Source organism: Lipophrys pholis (assembly GCF_963383615.2).
Source record: "Lipophrys pholis genome assembly, chromosome: 19".
NCBI lineage: Eukaryota > Metazoa > Chordata > Actinopteri > Blenniiformes > Blenniidae > Lipophrys > Lipophrys pholis.
Window position 1 is genome coordinate 18,753,537 of NC_137647.1, and position 16,182 is coordinate 18,769,718.

A 16,182-nucleotide genomic window follows, 5' to 3' on the forward strand; every position below is an offset into this window, starting at 1 on the left:
AAATGTGGTGACACTTTTAGGTGTGTCACACATCCACATTGTTTGTGTGATTTATTGAAGTAAAAATGCTGTTACTTTGATTTGGAGATAGACTTTCATGTTGCTGGGTTTTTAATATTATTGAAGGCGTTTAAAAACAAAAGCTCGCGCTATCTAACTTATTCTGAAATAAACCGGAAGAGTTCCGCCCCACGGAAGTCGTAAATGTGTGGATGCTTTTATTCTGAAGGCGTACGCCGGAACTTCGTGTGAATATGTGTGCTTTGTAGGACGCTGGTCCTGTACTCCTCCTCTTCGGCCGCTGCCGCCGCCTCCGCCTCCTCCACCTCCTCCTCCCCCGGCAGCATCCGTGGCTCCCCGCAGAGGACAGCGGGAGTTTGGAGGTCCTGGCCTGGGCACGGATCCCGAAGAGGCCCCGGGGCCGCCGCTGGATGGAGCCGGGCTGCATTCACTCCGCCATGGCTCTGGGTCTGACATCGAAGAAGGCGTCCGCCCGGAGCGTCGGCGTGGAGCGGAAAAACCTCATTACAGTCTGCAGGTACACATCACGACACCGAGGCGGTGGGCGGCTGGGTGGAGGGTGGAGGGGTTTAATCCAGCCGGGCAGCAGGATTACCGGGGACATCTAGATGACAGTGAGGAAGAGGAAGCAGGTGTTCACCTTCACACTCCCCGTGACATCATCATCATCATCATCCTCCTCCATAGCCTTCATTTCCCTGAGAGCAGTGTATGAAATCCTATCAGCACAGTGGCGGTCTGCATGTTTACCTTTCTCCTGGAAAGTCATCAGGAGGAATCTTCTACATCTTCCTCACAGAGCTGTGTGCTCCTGCTGTCAGCTGGAGGCAGCAGGCGTCCTCCTCCATCCTCGCCCATCACGCCTGGATGGGACAAGGGCATTGGGAGCAGTGCAAGGACTCCTCCCTACACACACACACACACACACACACACAGGCTCTCCATCCTCCTCTGCCTCTTCCTCCTCCTCCATCAAGCTGGGTAATGAACTCTGATGTGCGGCCTTTATATGGCTCCAATAAATCACTGTCTGTAAGTGTGAGTGATCCGAGTGGACCCTCAACTCGCCGTTTTCCTGTAGCCTTAAAACTAACAATGATAAATTCGTTAAACTGCTTCTGCGCGTTGAGATGTGCAAAGTTTGATCAGGATGTCTAGAATTCCAATGAAAATGGGTGAAACTTCTTCATACGTCTCACAATAAGAAAAAACATTGTGATTTCAATCAGTGATGCCATATTGGAAGATGTTCACTGTGAATAGAAAAACAGAAGGATTTTTTTTCTGCAATTATTGCATTCTCCATGGATTCAAATGTGGACAAAATAAATATATAAGAATTGTTTTCACATGACAGACAATATGTGTTTTGAAAGCCTTTTATGAAATACAAAGGAAATATAGCTATGTGTACTTTAATAGTTATTATTTTCCAGAGTTAATGACATGATTAGTGATAAATACAAACACTTATGTAGATGATTGTGGCAGTAGAGCATGCCACCGCCAGTGTCACCCACAGAGACGCCGAGTCACAGCTTTCCAGAACCATAATTATTTTTATCTAAATAAATCAAAACAAACACAAAAACTCACACAGACAAACTGCTTCTCTCAGCCGCTGTCATGCCTGCGTCTCCTGCCTGTCACCCCGTGTGTCAGGGCGGCTCGTCCTTTATGGGCAGAGAGGTGAGACAACACACCTGATTCACATCAGGGCTTAATCGCCTCTCTGCCACAATGATTAATGCCTTTTTGCTTTGAGATTTGTTCCTCTAACTGCTCTGCTACCTGCAAAAGGTAGGGGTTAGAGGCGCCTGGATTGCATTTGAATCCAGTCTTCATATCAGTAAATTGACTTATTTATTTTATCTCAATAAATAGTTTATGGGCTTTTGAGTTCGAAGTTATGACCACAAATTGCTTATTTATTAATTCACTAGGAATTTAACAATCTTGGACAACAGATAACTTGACCAAGCCTTTTGTCTTAAAGCACCCTCTCATGGTTTGCTATAACCTGGTTTTCATTTTCAAGAGTTTTACAGTAAGCCATCAAATTTTGGGATAAAAAATCTAGAAACAAAAAACAAAATGTGGGGTCAATTTAGTTTTTTCCTCGATGTCGGCGCGTTACCCTTTGTGTTTTGAGAGATACTCTCGGGGACTTTCTTCTCTTGAGTGTTTCCTCAAAATTCATCTCTGTACGTGAAATGAACTGAACCCACAAAAGACAACAAAATGACGACATCCACACACATAGCCAGGCTTTTCTTTGTTTGTTTTTTTTATTCCAGTACCTTTCTGTCCCAGGTCCCGTCTTGAGTTTTAGTGGCACGAACAGTGAGGCGAACAACACAACAACACACAAAGCATTGCAAGAAAAGTAAAGTTCTCACAGGACTTACACAGAGACAGATTAGCAGGGGCACAAAAGAAACCTTTGTTTGCTGGTCCCGACTGCGCAAAGACAGGTTTTATTGTTTTAATCGCATTTTAATGACAAACAATCTGGACAAGACAGAAATAAACCTTTACAAACAGCTTCAGTAATGCTCAAAGACACAGTTTCTCTCTGGTTCCTAATAAACAACTTGACTATGATTAGGTTCAGGTTCGGGGGGGGGCGGGGCTCGATGTCCTCGCTCGTGGCAGGTTCCGACCTTCCCGCGCCGCCGGTTGATTCAAGTACTCGATGCGTGACGGCACAGTCTCTATTGGGGAGAGGTCCTGTATCAGCTGGTCGTGAGTTGAGGCTGGCTGGACGTCGCGTTCGAGGCCAGAACCGGAATCTAACATCCAGGATCAAGAACTGAGACGCAGCCAAACTGCTGCCGGGCTACAGTGGCTAAATGACGGTTAGTGCTCGATTAGTACACCGGGCCAAGCTTCGATCTACCCTAACACATCGGTACGTGTATATATTCATTTATAGAAAGTCTGACCTCTTTCCCGTCACACGTTTTAAAGTCACAATCAGCACACACAGAGATTAACCTTTACCTTGACGTCGCCAGGTGGGACGTCAAAAAGAAAACAAAGGGGGGTTTGTTTCTGTTCAGATTCGGGGTCACAGAGTTCACATCGGTTTGTTTCACGTTCCTTGATTATTTCACTCATCAACAGGCGTCCCAGTCCGGATTTAAACTGGAGTCACTTACAGTGTGGACAGCAAATGATACGCATGTGTGCTCAACACGATTGGACATGAGCATCACTTATGAGACGAGTTTGTGCACAGGGGCTCTAGGGGGGGCATTAGGAAGTCACTTAATGATACACTTGAGACTATAAATGAAAAAATGATGAGAGAAAAATAAGAAAAAGACAAAAAAAAGGAATTTTAACAATGGGGGTTTCTTTTTTTGTGTTGTGGCGCATTTAGAATAAAAGTAAAGGGGATATCAGTTGCAACTTTTGACCATGATATCAATGAAATGAAAAGACTGATATTTCCACTGAAGCGGTGTCGCTGCATCTTTGCATTGTTGACATCAGGCTAACTTTGTTCCCCTGATCTCACTGTGACAACCTGTCGTAGGTGCTGGTGGGGATTGGCCCACAGGCCAGATTTACTAGCCCAGTGAGTGTTTTTGTTGGCTGTGGGCGCCTGGAGGAGCAGCGCTGCTGCGGGCATGGTGAACCTGAGGGGGGAAGAATAAGATAAGGAGAGTGAGATGTTGCTTCCTGTAAACAGAGCGAACAGGAGGGGATGACGAGGGGGAGAATCTCGGCTCCTCCGTGGTATGGCTGGAGAGGAGGTGTGGGATAAAAATGCTGCCGTGAACACAAATAACATTCACATCTCCCAGGCGTGCCTCAGCGAGTGGGTGGCCTGTCTTTTTTTTTTTTTCCTTGTTTTCTACGCGGCGCGGTTGTAAAAAGCTTGTTTCATTGGAATACGAATCTTTGAATCTAGTTTAACGATTCCATCAAGTGCGGCTCATTAGCTGGTTGGCCCTGCTCTCTCACCGTTATCACATTCCTTTGTTGACCTCAGCCCCTCCCTCCCTCCTCGTGAACGCTCAGATCACCGATTCGCACTCAGCACTCCTCAGCCCCAACGCCTTTCACTGTCCCGACTCTCGCCCTGATCGCTCTGCACCTCCTCTGACCATGAAAACACTTCACCCAGACGCTGGTTCACAGAGGGGACCGGTGAGAGAGTGACACACCCAGATCCCATTTTGCATTTGTTACTCAGTTGTGGCTTTTTTTTTTTTCTTTTTTTTTCAAATCATAATATTCATCCCCCCCCAACCACCATCACCACCACCTCTTCCCCCCCAACAGTCCAGGATGATAAACACAGCATTGGCTGGTGTTGCAAAATGCTGCAGCCGGTGAGGAGTCCGCCTGTGTCATCTGATCCTGCTGGGTATGCCAAGACTGAAGAGGGAGATATAGGAAGAAAAAACAGAGAGAGAGAGAGAGAGAGAGAGAGAGAGAGAGGAGTCAGGGAAATGTTTATGTTGGGGTTAGAGTGTGAAAGTATGTAAAATTCTGCTACGCAGATCAAACACTGTTGTGTAAAGAGTACAGTAGCGGGGCAAACAGAGACAGAACAAGAGGGCATTTGAAGAAAGCTGAAAGTGGGCTTGGCAGAGATCCAGGCAGAGCGAAAGGGGGCACAAAGGACGCTTGTCAGTATCGGCTCGTTGTTTTTCAGTGTCAAATCGTACCAAGAGCGTGCCGCTATTCCATTCCAACCATTTGCATCTGAGGCACGTCAGCAATTCCCTCCTTCACATCAAAGCACTTCGGTTACATCAACATCTGCCCGGAACGTTTCTTTCGAGATATGTTTGCCTTCTCGGGTCAGGGAGGCCGTCTTCAACTTGCTCCTGTTAGAGTTTGGAGCTTACTCATTGCCCGGTGGGACCAAGGAAACGCTGGTGGTTTTCCCAACATTTGACAGGCAGTAATTCAAAACTTCCATCAATGGAAGTGCAACCAAAATAACTATTACTACTCGGTTCTATTCTTTGATTTTTCACGGAATATCACATTTTCCATTAAAACTTCTGGTCTGATTGACCTCAAATCAATCAGAGTTTATGGATTTTATTTACAGAAATGTTACTGAAAAACCTCTTGCAATGGTATACATTGGAATGTAGATTAATCTATTGCATTTATTGGCAATGTGTGGCCCCTTTAAATATTCTTCAGAAAAAGTAATACATCATTTCTTTCGCACAGTATATTACAAGGGAAGCCATTTTAACCATATTTGAATTTCAATTATTCCCATCATATGAAATCTGTGTGATAACATTCAGGTTAATTGGCAGCCATGTTTCTAATATATCTTTGTCGTGTCCTTTCACAGTTTTGCAACGGTTGGCTGTCAGGATAATATTTTTGTGACAGTTGCCCATCCTTAATCTACTCGATCTTTAAAAGCATCAAAGTATCAGGAGCCAGATGCTTAAAGATCAAACTTGATTGATCTACTTACTCTTTGCAAGACACACAATCAGAGAGACTTTAGAAGCCACTAACCTGTTTCCGTGGTAAATCCGTCATGACCAAACAAAGTCAAAGCTCCAAAAGTAAATTTAATCCAGTTTCCAGTCGTATAAGACCCCATGCACACGCCGACGTGGCCTCCCTATGTTCTCTGTGACATCGCTGCTTCCCTGTGACATTTTGTGCCAGTCCCCCCACCCCGTGACGCTTTCCCCCCTCATCTAGAGCGTCTTGCGTTTGGGGAAAAAGGCTTTCCGGAACGAAGTGGTGGTGGAGCCCCTGCTGAAGGAGGCGCTCCCCAGAGAGATCTTGGTCTTCCCACTTGTGATGGTGGAGGAGCCCAGAGACGTTGTGCTCCTGCCCCGGGTGATGGAGGAGTTCCCCAGGGCGAGCTTGCTCTTCCCCCTCTTTATGGTGGTGTTGCCCAGGGTTAAGGCCGTCTTCCCCTCTGTGAAGCTGGTGTTGCCCATTGGGGAGAAGCTTGTCTTCCTGACCCAGATTCGACGGGGGGGTTCGGGAATCACTCGACGTGAAGCATCGCACGCTCATGCACGCCCTGCTCTGCAAGCCCTCGAATGTAGTAGTAACATGAGCTACGATCCAGAGCAGACCAGAATGCTAAGCGTGGACAGCGCGACCCCCGTGTGGCATAATGCCTTCGTTGAGCTGGCCTACGTGGGCTTTGGAAGGCCACATACCACCCATGCGTCTCTGTGAATGGACAGAGGCAGCCGTAGGTGGCCGCAGCCTATCTGGGTGTACTGGGACAGTGGAGCGATTGTCCCAACGCCACGACGACACCGGACGGTTGAAGGAGACATTGTTGCAAAGAGGACAGTCCGAGGTGACATCACTTTCTTCTCAGCCATTGTTCCCTATACCATCTGATTGTAAGACATTCCCTGTGTGCACAGCTGTATATACCATACATGAAAGTGTCACCTTCTATGAAAGCTTAGCTGATTGCGTTCCTCTCCTTGTGTTTTGGAAGGTTTGATTGCAACCTCTCTGCTATGTGCCGTCTTGTCTATTTCAGATCTGGGCGTGGCTCCTTTTCCGTGTTAAGTGTTTATGTTTAATGTCATAATATCTTGGAATATCTCATAAAAAAACCCCAGCTCTATGCACAAATCAATCAAGCAAAGCAGTGTTTAGCCATGTTACTTTTATAAGCACTGTATCATCAGTCAACCTTCACAGTTGGCAAACTGGATTTGCTGTTCAGTGTGTGTTATGGAAACGCCACAATATCAATCCGCCATAATGGGCATACACACACACACACACACACGCACAAAAAAAATAAACTAAAATAAAACACATTTGTACCACGTTGATGACTGCACAAACAGAATATACAAGAGAACAGTGCGGATGAAAGGCACAGACATGCTCTTGTGTTTCTACATACATCACACACTCATCTGTTTCCCCTCTCTGCCAAGTCAACACCGTAAACCGTCATATCCTCGCTATCACATTTGCATAACACACCCAGCATGGCTTTGGGTTACCTCACTGTTGATCGCAGACCCATTAGATCTGCAGCTCACTTAGCATCTCCTCTCAGGGGAAGCCACCTTTGAGCTTTATACAAATAGGTGACAGATGAGTAACAACACATCTTTTTGATAGATTCTTCTCAAACACACCACCGACAAAACATAGCAGCTTTCGTTTTATTGACTTTTCATGCTACTGACCTTCTAAAACTGACCAGACATATCCATGGGTTTGTAAGTGTGTGCAGGACTCAAGTGTGAAAATTCCAGTAGACGTTGCTGTGTGTTTCTTTGCCCCTGACGAGGACCGTTTTGACCACAGACACGGACTTGGTCCCATGGGTGAAGGTCAGTGTGGTCAGGGAGCTGGTGGTCTCCCCTCGGGTGACAGAGGTCTGGCCCACTGATATGCTGGTTTTGCCCAAAGTGACGGTTGTTCTGCTCCAGGAGATGGCGTATTTACCCCAGGAGATGGCGTACTTAGTCCTCAGGATAGAAACCCTGCCTTTGGTGAAGGAGGTCTTGCTTGACGAAAATGTAGTTTTCCACTCATTGTTAGAGTCTTTTTTGGACTTCTTGCTTGCTTTGGGTGCCTTAGTCCTTGTTTCAGGCGTCCCGTCCATCTAGGTGTTCCTGCGCTTGGACATCAAGGCTTTGCGGAACGAGGTGGTGGTGGTGCCCCGGCTGAAGCTGGCCCGTCCCAGAGCTACAGTCGTCTTTTGCCTTTGGATGGTGGAGTCTCCCATGGAGGTGGTGGTCACTCCCCTGAAGATAGAGGAGTTGCCTAAGGCGACGGTAGTCTTTCCCCTGGCGATGGAGGTGCTTCCCACCGCCAGGGCAGTCTTGCCCTCCGTGATACTAGTGTTGCCCATCGGAGCGGAGGGAGTCAGCTGGAGCCTGTGCCTGGATCCCGGCTCCTAACATGCACGCCGCATAGCAAGCCCCTCTGTGGCGCCGCAGCGGGGCAAGCATGTGAGGTCAAAAGGCAAGCTGCAGCTGCAGCAGCTGCCCTAAATAGATCTAACCACAATGTATAGATAGGGGGAGGGAATTATTTGATCATTCTTTGATGCCGGCCGGTCCCTCAGAGAGACGAGACCCAAAGGGACCTGGAAGCACAGCGTGCACAAAGGCTGAAAAGACAGGGGGTTAATTGTATTGTTTTCATGGTAACACTGCCAAAGCACTGAACGGGTACATTGTGTAGTACACAAGACAATTGGGGTGACCTCAGTGTGATAAGATGGCGTGGTTCCCAAAAAAAAAAAAAAAAAGCCATTGCCACCCTGCCGTTGTTCAAATACAGTAGTACATTTGTGCGTTTGGCTACAGTATACAGTACATTTTGCATGCACACAACAGAGAGAAAGCCCAAACCTTTTAGTCTGTATGAATATGTGTTGTGTTTTTTTCTCACTCTTCTCCATATCTGTGCTTCCATTACAGATTCTCTGTAAAGACTCTCCTAGAAAAGTACACAGCAGAGCCCATAGATGACTCATCTGAGGAGTTTATTAACTTTGCCGCCATACTGGAGCACATCCTCAGCCACCGCTTCAAAGGTAACACTGCAGGTAACACAGAGCACAGGAAATGATGGACGAAATAGTTAGTGCCAGACATTTCTTATATGATCTGACAGACAAACAGCTCCCACATATGTCAAAGCAAATTCAGTTGTCAAAGGGCCATAAAATGAGAGTAATTGCACCATCAGCATTTGCAATTACTTCATATTAGAGTTTTAGTAGCTGTAGCAGAAGAAATGATTGATTGCCGTGTTTTTTCTCTTGGACCAGGCTCAGGAAGCTGGTTCAGCTCAGACGGACAGCGCAGTTTCTGGGAATACATCCGGCTGGCGTGCAGCAAGGTGCAGAACAACTGCATCGCCAGCATTGAAAACATAGAGAACATCAGCACGTCGCGAGCCAAGGCAAGGGAGTTTTCTCTGCCACAAGTGTGTGTTTGTGCACTGGACCAGAGTGAGACGAGGCCTTGTGCTCCCACTCACACTTCTGATGTATCCCTCCAGGGTCGGGCGTGGATTCGAGTGGCGCTGATGGAGAAACGTCTGTCTGAGTACGTGTCCACTGCCCTGAGGGACACCAGAACGACCAGGTCAGCTTGAATTCTTTACCTCGTAATGCCTCGTGAGGTTTTTTGCTCTCTCCACCGTGACAAAACTCGTAACGAGCTCTTGACCTGACAGGCGGTTCTACGATGACGGAGCCATTATGCTCAGAGAGGAGGCGACAGTGCTGACCGGTATGCTGATTGGACTGAGCGCCATTGACTTCAGGTGATGTGCACTAAAACGTGTATTTTCAAATTATTCCCCAGTCCCCCATGAACTTCACACTTATGACATTTGTGGTATCCGATGATTGTCTTTTATGTGAAACGTCTCAAAAGGATCAAATAATGAATAAGGAGCTTCTATGATAAGAAACGTCAGGTTTTACACCCAGACATCAGCTTGTCTCAACTTTTGTGGATCCGATCATCAGCTCCAATCACAGCATGCTCAGTAGCATCTTGCAAATTGATGAGGGCGGGGTCAAATTACAAGCTTGTGTGTGTTGAAGGAAGTAGTCCTAGATCAGCTGAATTTCATTATACTTAAAAAAAAAAAAAAGAAGAACAAAAAAAATGGAAATGATTCTAATTATAGCATCATGCGAGGTGCAGCAGCTCTCAAACTGAGGAGGAAAATTTATGGGCCTGGTTGAAATTATGAGCACCAACTGTGCGACGTGGGCCGGCTCAGTGCTGTGAACCACTTAATCAGAAGTGGGTTTTTTTTTTTTTTCAGAGGTGCTTTAAAAAGAATAGAAGCATATCAAACAGAAGATAAACAGAGATTGTGCTTTAAGAGTTGTTTTTTTTTAAATATGTGAATCATGAAAATTGCACTTCCAGAATCTAAACCAAGTCAATCTGAGCACACGTCTTGTGTAATATATTGAAGGTTGTAATTAGTAAATCCCACATTTGTTCTCGTTTCTTTCAAAGTCAGACGCACTAGTTCATGACAGTCACAGACACAGCACAATGAGATTGTAGTACCTGGAATTATGGAATCTGTGAGAGTTCCAGAAGGTGCAAAAGTTCTAAAAATGCGTGAGGATTTAGATATTTCAATTTCAAGTCTGAAGTATGAAAAGTAGCATGATCGGTCATCTTTAAGTATTAAATCTTTAAGACATGATCAATTAACCTTCTCCAGATTTAAGCGAAACCAGTGAGGGAGGCATGGCGATGCAGTGATGAAGTGTGTGTGTGTGTGTGTGTGTGTGTGTGTGTGTGTGTGTGTGTGTGTGTGTGTGTGTGTGTGTGTGTGTGTGTGTGTGTGTGTGTGTGTGTGTGTGTGTGTGTGTGTGTGTGTGTGTGTGTGTGTGTGTGTGTGTGTGTGTGTGTGTGTGTGTGTGTGTGTGTGTGTGTGTGTTTGTGTGTTTGTGTGTTTGTGCGCTTCCATTAAATCATCAAAGTCTCTTTTCTTACGCAGCTTCTGCTTGAAGGGTGAGACTCTGGACGGTAAATCCACGGCTGTGATCGACTTCACGCCCTACCTGAAGTTCACTCAGAGGTGAGGCAGGTGCAGGTTGATCTTAGCGAGCGCCACGCAGTCCTACTCACGCCTCTTTGCCGCGTAGCTACGACTACCTGAGCGACGAGGACGACCGGCGCAGCGTGGACAGCAGCAACAGCGAGGAGAGCGTCCCCGAGCATCCCTACGTCCCCCTGGTGACCGACGAGGAGAGCTGGAGCAACAAATGCCGCAAGATGGAGCAGAGGTTTAAAATCGTCTACGCCCAGAAGGTGAGCTGCGGCGATCCGAGTGGGCTCCCTGCGTGCGCCCCCGGGCCCAGCCGCTCACCCTGGTGAACGTGTGCTGTGCAGGGCTACCTGGAGGAGCTGGTGCGCCTGCGAGAGTCGCAGCTGAAGAATGTGGAGACGGAGAACAAGCGCCTGAGAGCCAAAGTGGAGGAGCTGACGGTGCAGAGCCAGCAGGAGAAGAAGGAGCTGGAGGCTATCATCCTGGAGCTTCAGGCACAACTGTGAGTGAGCGCCGTGTCGTTAATCATCTCACCCAGTGTGAATAAGAGATCAGCAAGTGCATCAAATCATGTTTATGGAGATTGTCTGGTTTTTAAAAAAAAAAAAAAAAGACCCATTTGAAGCCTTTAATGATAATCTTTATTGACCACAAGCAACAACCGACTGATATTTCTGGTGTCGCCTAATGAGTGGAGGAACGTTTAATCAACTCATTCACAGTGGGACCAGAGTCAGGTGTCCATCAAAATTACTCTTATTTGATTTCTTCTTATCAAAACTTTGTATAAACGCAAATAAGAAGGCTGCTTTGTTCTGCCGATCGATCATATTTATGAGAGGAGAGACGACCCAGCCATCAAAATTGGTAGTTTTCTAGTTGACAATCACCTGTAAAAACTCAGTTGTTTTTGTTTTTTAAAAAAAAATTTAACAGCACAACTCCTGACCCAACAAGAAAAGGTCATTTTCAGCTTTTCTGCCGTCGTCGTCGACATCAAAACATGGACGACTAAATGCAAATCGTTTCTGAAATGAAAACGCAAAAACGATTCGTTTTCACTTGAAGAAGTTGTTGTGTAAACTAAACAGGGCCTGAGGCTGTGGCGTCCATTAAGGCTATGTCTCGCTTAGGTACAAAAGAAATGATTTAGCTCAAGCCTGTCGGGGCGTTGCTCTCCTCTGTCTGATTCATGACTTGAGTTGTAGCAATCATTTTCCTCTTGTTCTGTGGTGTTTTCAGCTCGGGCCTCATGCCCTGTGACCCCTCCCACCTCTCTAAAGATCTCTCAATCCCATTGGTCAACCAGTGGTCCGCCATCACCAACAACCGCGGCGAAGTCAAACTGTTCCGCAGGTAAACTCACACGGACGCCTCGGCACTGTGCTGCTGTATATAACGGTTCTTATTCATGCGGTAAAGATCAAATTGCAAACACTTCATTGATCAAACCTGGTCTGCAGGAGGAGTTTCCACAGCTTGGAGCAGCTTTCCGCTGAGGTCAGTCTGAACTCTGACTCCCAGAAGATCGACGGGAGGCAGAACGGAGACGCTGCCTGGACCTTGGCAGGTACGAATGCATCATCAAACATTCATGACTACCCTAAAGACTTGCAGCAATACAGTTTATTTATAGAGCACTTTTCAGAAGAGAGAGAAGGTACTTATGGGGAAGAAAAATCATCAATCATAAAGAGAAAGGTGAAACGAAGAGTGCTGTTGAGGAACTGGAGACGCACACTACGAGGGACGAAGACTAAAACTAAAAAATGATGAGCAAGGATTCATCCTTGTTTCGGCCCCGTTTACGTGACAACATTTTCAAGTGAAAACAGAAAACTTTTGTTGTGTTTTGGGTGTCTGTTTACACGACAACGGTACTTGGAGCCTCCGAAAACACAACTTTTATCCATTTTAACAAGAATAAAAATCCAGGAATAAGCAGATCGTAAAGAAAGAAAACAAGTGAACAACAGACAAAAAAACCCCAAATCATCCAAATGTTGCAGACAGGTGAGAAAAGTAGTAGATCAGGATATTTTATATCCACATCGAGAGAGAGAGAGAGAGAGAGAGAGAGGAGAAGAGAGAGAGAGAGAGAGAGAGAGAGAGGAGAGAGAGAGAGAGAGAGAGAGAGAGAGAGAGAGAGAGAGAGAGAGAGAGAGAGAGAGAGAGAGAGAGAGAGAGAGAGAGAGGAGAGAGAGAGAGAGAGAGAGAGAGAGAGAGAGAGAGAGAGAGAGAGAGAGAGAGAGAGAGAGAGACATTTAATAGGGTTTTCCGGCAGTCTAAACCTATCGCAGTTTTGCTAAGAAAATGATCTACGATATTCAGAACCACCTTAAACTATCTAGTTTTTCTTCACCGTGAGGATTTCATGTGAGAGAACCCAGAGGACCAAAGAGAAAGCATGCAAACTTTACACAATAGGACTCCAAACATGGTTATTTGAGCAATTTAATGTCCTGAAAGGATAAACCCTGTCAAACTCAAACGTGTGTTGATTCCTGTATTTAAGTTATGGTGTTTACACTCACCACTTTCCTTTAAATGTCATGTTACTGATGGTTACGTGTGCAAATCAGCTGCTGTTTATCCTCCAGTGGAGCAAACATGTACCCAGATTCCTGCTGCTGTGTGAATATATTTGTGCTCCACCACTACTGAGGAGCCTTTCAGAGGCAGCCACCCATGCACACGCGCATGCATATTCATCCTCATGTTCCCGCCGTGGGCAGCCGGAGCTATGCTGCTGTCTTACGCTGCCGTTTCTCCCGCAGAGAAAGACGACACTCCGTCCATGCTGGGCCTGTGCGGCTCTCTGGCCTCCCTGCCCAGCTCCAAGTCTCTAGCCAGCCTCAAGTCCAGCGAGTGTTTGGTGAACATCAGCACCGAGCCCAGCCCCGCTCTGTCTCCCAGCTAGGAGCTGCCAGCCCAGACTGAACCCCCGTCCAGTCCGTCTGCCTGGTGATGCTGCATCAAACCCCCCCCCCTCCTTCCCCCCCTCCACCGCCTTCGCTCCTATCATCAATCGAGATCCACAAGCAGAAACCCCTAACATCCCATCCGGAAGTCATCACAAAGCCTTATTAGTCGCCCCAGTCTTTCTCTCAATCCGCTCATGTACATTCCTGACATCTCTGGAAATACATCCAACCAACCTTATTTTTCTCCCTTCTTTACTTCAACACCAGTGATCTTGTTCGTGTTTTCTTCTATTTACTCGTCAAAGTGTATCGGAGGTAACACTCACAGCTCTTTGGATGTAAACACAGACCCAATGGCAATTTGAGAAGCTCCAGATGGTGGCGTGTTCTCCCTCTTACGGACTCACCTCGTGCTGTCACTGCATCAGGACGTATGTTCCATTGAGTGTGATGGGATGTGAAGTACAACTCAACCTGTTCCACCTGTGCAGCTATTTATTGATTCTGTTGAATATCAAAGCTACCACGTGCAGTCATTTATTTCCTTTGATGGTTTGTGTTTCAATAAACTGCCTTTTTTTTTTCCATTACGCTTGTGTGTTTGTGTAGTATTCAAAGTAGATGGATGAGTTCAGTGAAAAGAGGAGCTGCTGGTTTTGGGGCTCCATCTAGTGGTCATAACAGAGAATACAGCGAATCATAACTTTAGTGGACAAATCTGTGCAAGAGATTTAGGCAGGTCTGTTTTTTATTTTTCACTAAAACAACAAAGACAATAGAATGTGATCACTTTCAGAATCCTATTCTTAATAAGATGAGCCTCACATTGCACTTCCCGCAACTGTCTTGACTACACACTGGCTGTTTCGCAACAGTGCTTCCCAAAGCCTCCACTAGGGGGCGCCAGAGAGCTTCAAAATAAATTAAATGTTGAGGTCAGGGGGCCAGATTTCCAACAATAACTCCGAACTTGCAAAAGTAAAGTTGTGTTTTAGCTGATCCCAGCAGCCTGTAAATGTGAATGATCTGAAAAACCTTTTAAGCATTTAACATAAGATTAACACTACTCATACTTTGAATTTCAAACATCTGGTAAGTCTGCAACTGTACAGTATGTGTGTATGCGAATAAAATTACTCTTCCAGTAATGTGTTTTAATATATTAGTTAAGTTTCAAAGTCCAGTTATTAATTCTTTTTTTTTTTTACGAAAAAAATTCCAAAAAGTGATAAAATACTTCCATTTGACAATGACTGCTTTGATAAAATAAGAGAAAAAAGTCTACTTTAATTACAAGCGACACCATGCATGTGGATCAATTTAAGAACACGATGCACGATCCTTAACAAATGTGGCACAGTCTGAAAAAAAAAAAACCTAATCAGAAATGAACTTCTAATGCAAGTTTTATATGAAACTTTAGCAATATTTCACTCTTCTCAGTTCCAGTCCCGTCATTGTGCCCCTGCATGAACAACACAGGTCTCATTTTACTGTCATGGACGACAACGGTCCGGCTCAGACAAGTGGCATCATTAGTGAACGACTCCTCGAGACTGGGAGGCCTCAGATGGAGAGACCTGCTCCTACCCCAGACCTTAATCCCGTAGAAAACCTCCGGGATCAGCTGAGTCACCGTGTAGAGACTCGTAACTCTGAAACCAAGAATCTCAATGAGCTGAGGGATGCTCTTCATGAAGAGTGGGATAATAAGGCACAATTTAGACAACGTTTAAAGTGAAAACGCATAATTTCGTTTGTGGTTTGTCCGTTTACACGGCAAAGGCAGACTTGCTGAAAATAATATTGTTCTCATGTTGGGCCACTAGTGGGTGCTGGCGCTTGTTTTTGTAATGAAACCGCACACGCATGCACAGAGAACCACGACTACACAGACATTCGTATGGACAGACGAGTCAACCGATTGTTATTACGCTGACTCTCAACTATAAAACTATCAAGTTCAAGGCTGTATGGACTGGGAGTCATTCCACTCTGGAGGCCGCCATTTTTGTTATTGTCCATCTGATAGCTCATGTGGCTCCGAGGACTGTTGTTGTGTAAACAAATGCCTGAAAGTTCAGCATTTTCACATAAATACGTGGCCTGAGTCGACTTGTAAACAGCATTACACGTCGTTGTCAAGACATTATCATTGTTTGCTGTGGTATACGTCACCACTGTCGTTGGCCTTCCTTTCAATACATTGTGTGAGATGAGGAAATGGCCACCGCATGCTTCCACTTTAAACGCCTCACTTTCACGATACAACCTCGCTGTAGCATTAACCTTTTTTCAAATTTTCCATAAATTTGACCAGAAAGCCAAACATCCCTGTGGTGGATGGTGAACATTGTGCCCGGGACCCCTCCTAATCCTGTGCGGTGACCTTTCAACGGTCCCCGAGCCACGGTTTGAAGGACCACACAGAAGGAGCGTACACTCTGTGTGAATAGATGCAGGGTCTGGACGTGGTTTCACAGGGAGGAGGAGGAGGAGGAGGAGGAAGAGGAGGAGGAGGAGGAGGAGGACGAGGAGGACGAGGAGAAAAAAAAAAGAACTAAAGTGGGTGGGAACTTTAAAGTTTTCAGAGTGGGCGTGGTTTTTCCTGAGACAGATGGACGTGCGGACCAATGAGCGCTCAGAACTCCGCTGCCTCGACCAATCAGATCGTTGCATTGGAGAGCGACAGAGAGAGAGAGAGAGA

General features: G+C 46.0%; 1 protein-coding gene across 2 annotated transcripts; it reads left to right on the forward strand.

The window, feature by feature from the left end:
- The first annotated feature begins 220 nt into the window (after positions 1-220).
- Positions 221-14,620, forward strand: rundc3aa (RUN domain containing 3Aa). Of its 2 annotated transcripts, none has more exons than XM_080487679.1 (11): positions 221-538; positions 8,442-8,569; positions 8,795-8,928; positions 9,028-9,113; positions 9,205-9,294; positions 10,501-10,581; positions 10,649-10,814; positions 10,896-11,053; positions 11,794-11,907; positions 12,015-12,121; positions 13,329-14,064. In XM_080487679.1, the coding sequence occupies exons 1-11, from the start codon at positions 432-434 to the stop codon at positions 13,469-13,471; spliced, it is 1,314 nt and encodes a 437-aa protein (XP_080343805.1). In that variant the 5' UTR covers positions 221-431; the 3' UTR covers positions 13,472-14,064. The 2 variants fall into 2 exon arrangements, with proteins under 2 accessions (XP_080343805.1, XP_080343804.1); XM_080487678.1 differs by having other exon boundaries at positions 242-538; positions 8,442-8,557; positions 13,329-14,620.
- Positions 14,621-16,182: the final 1,562 nt, after the last annotated feature.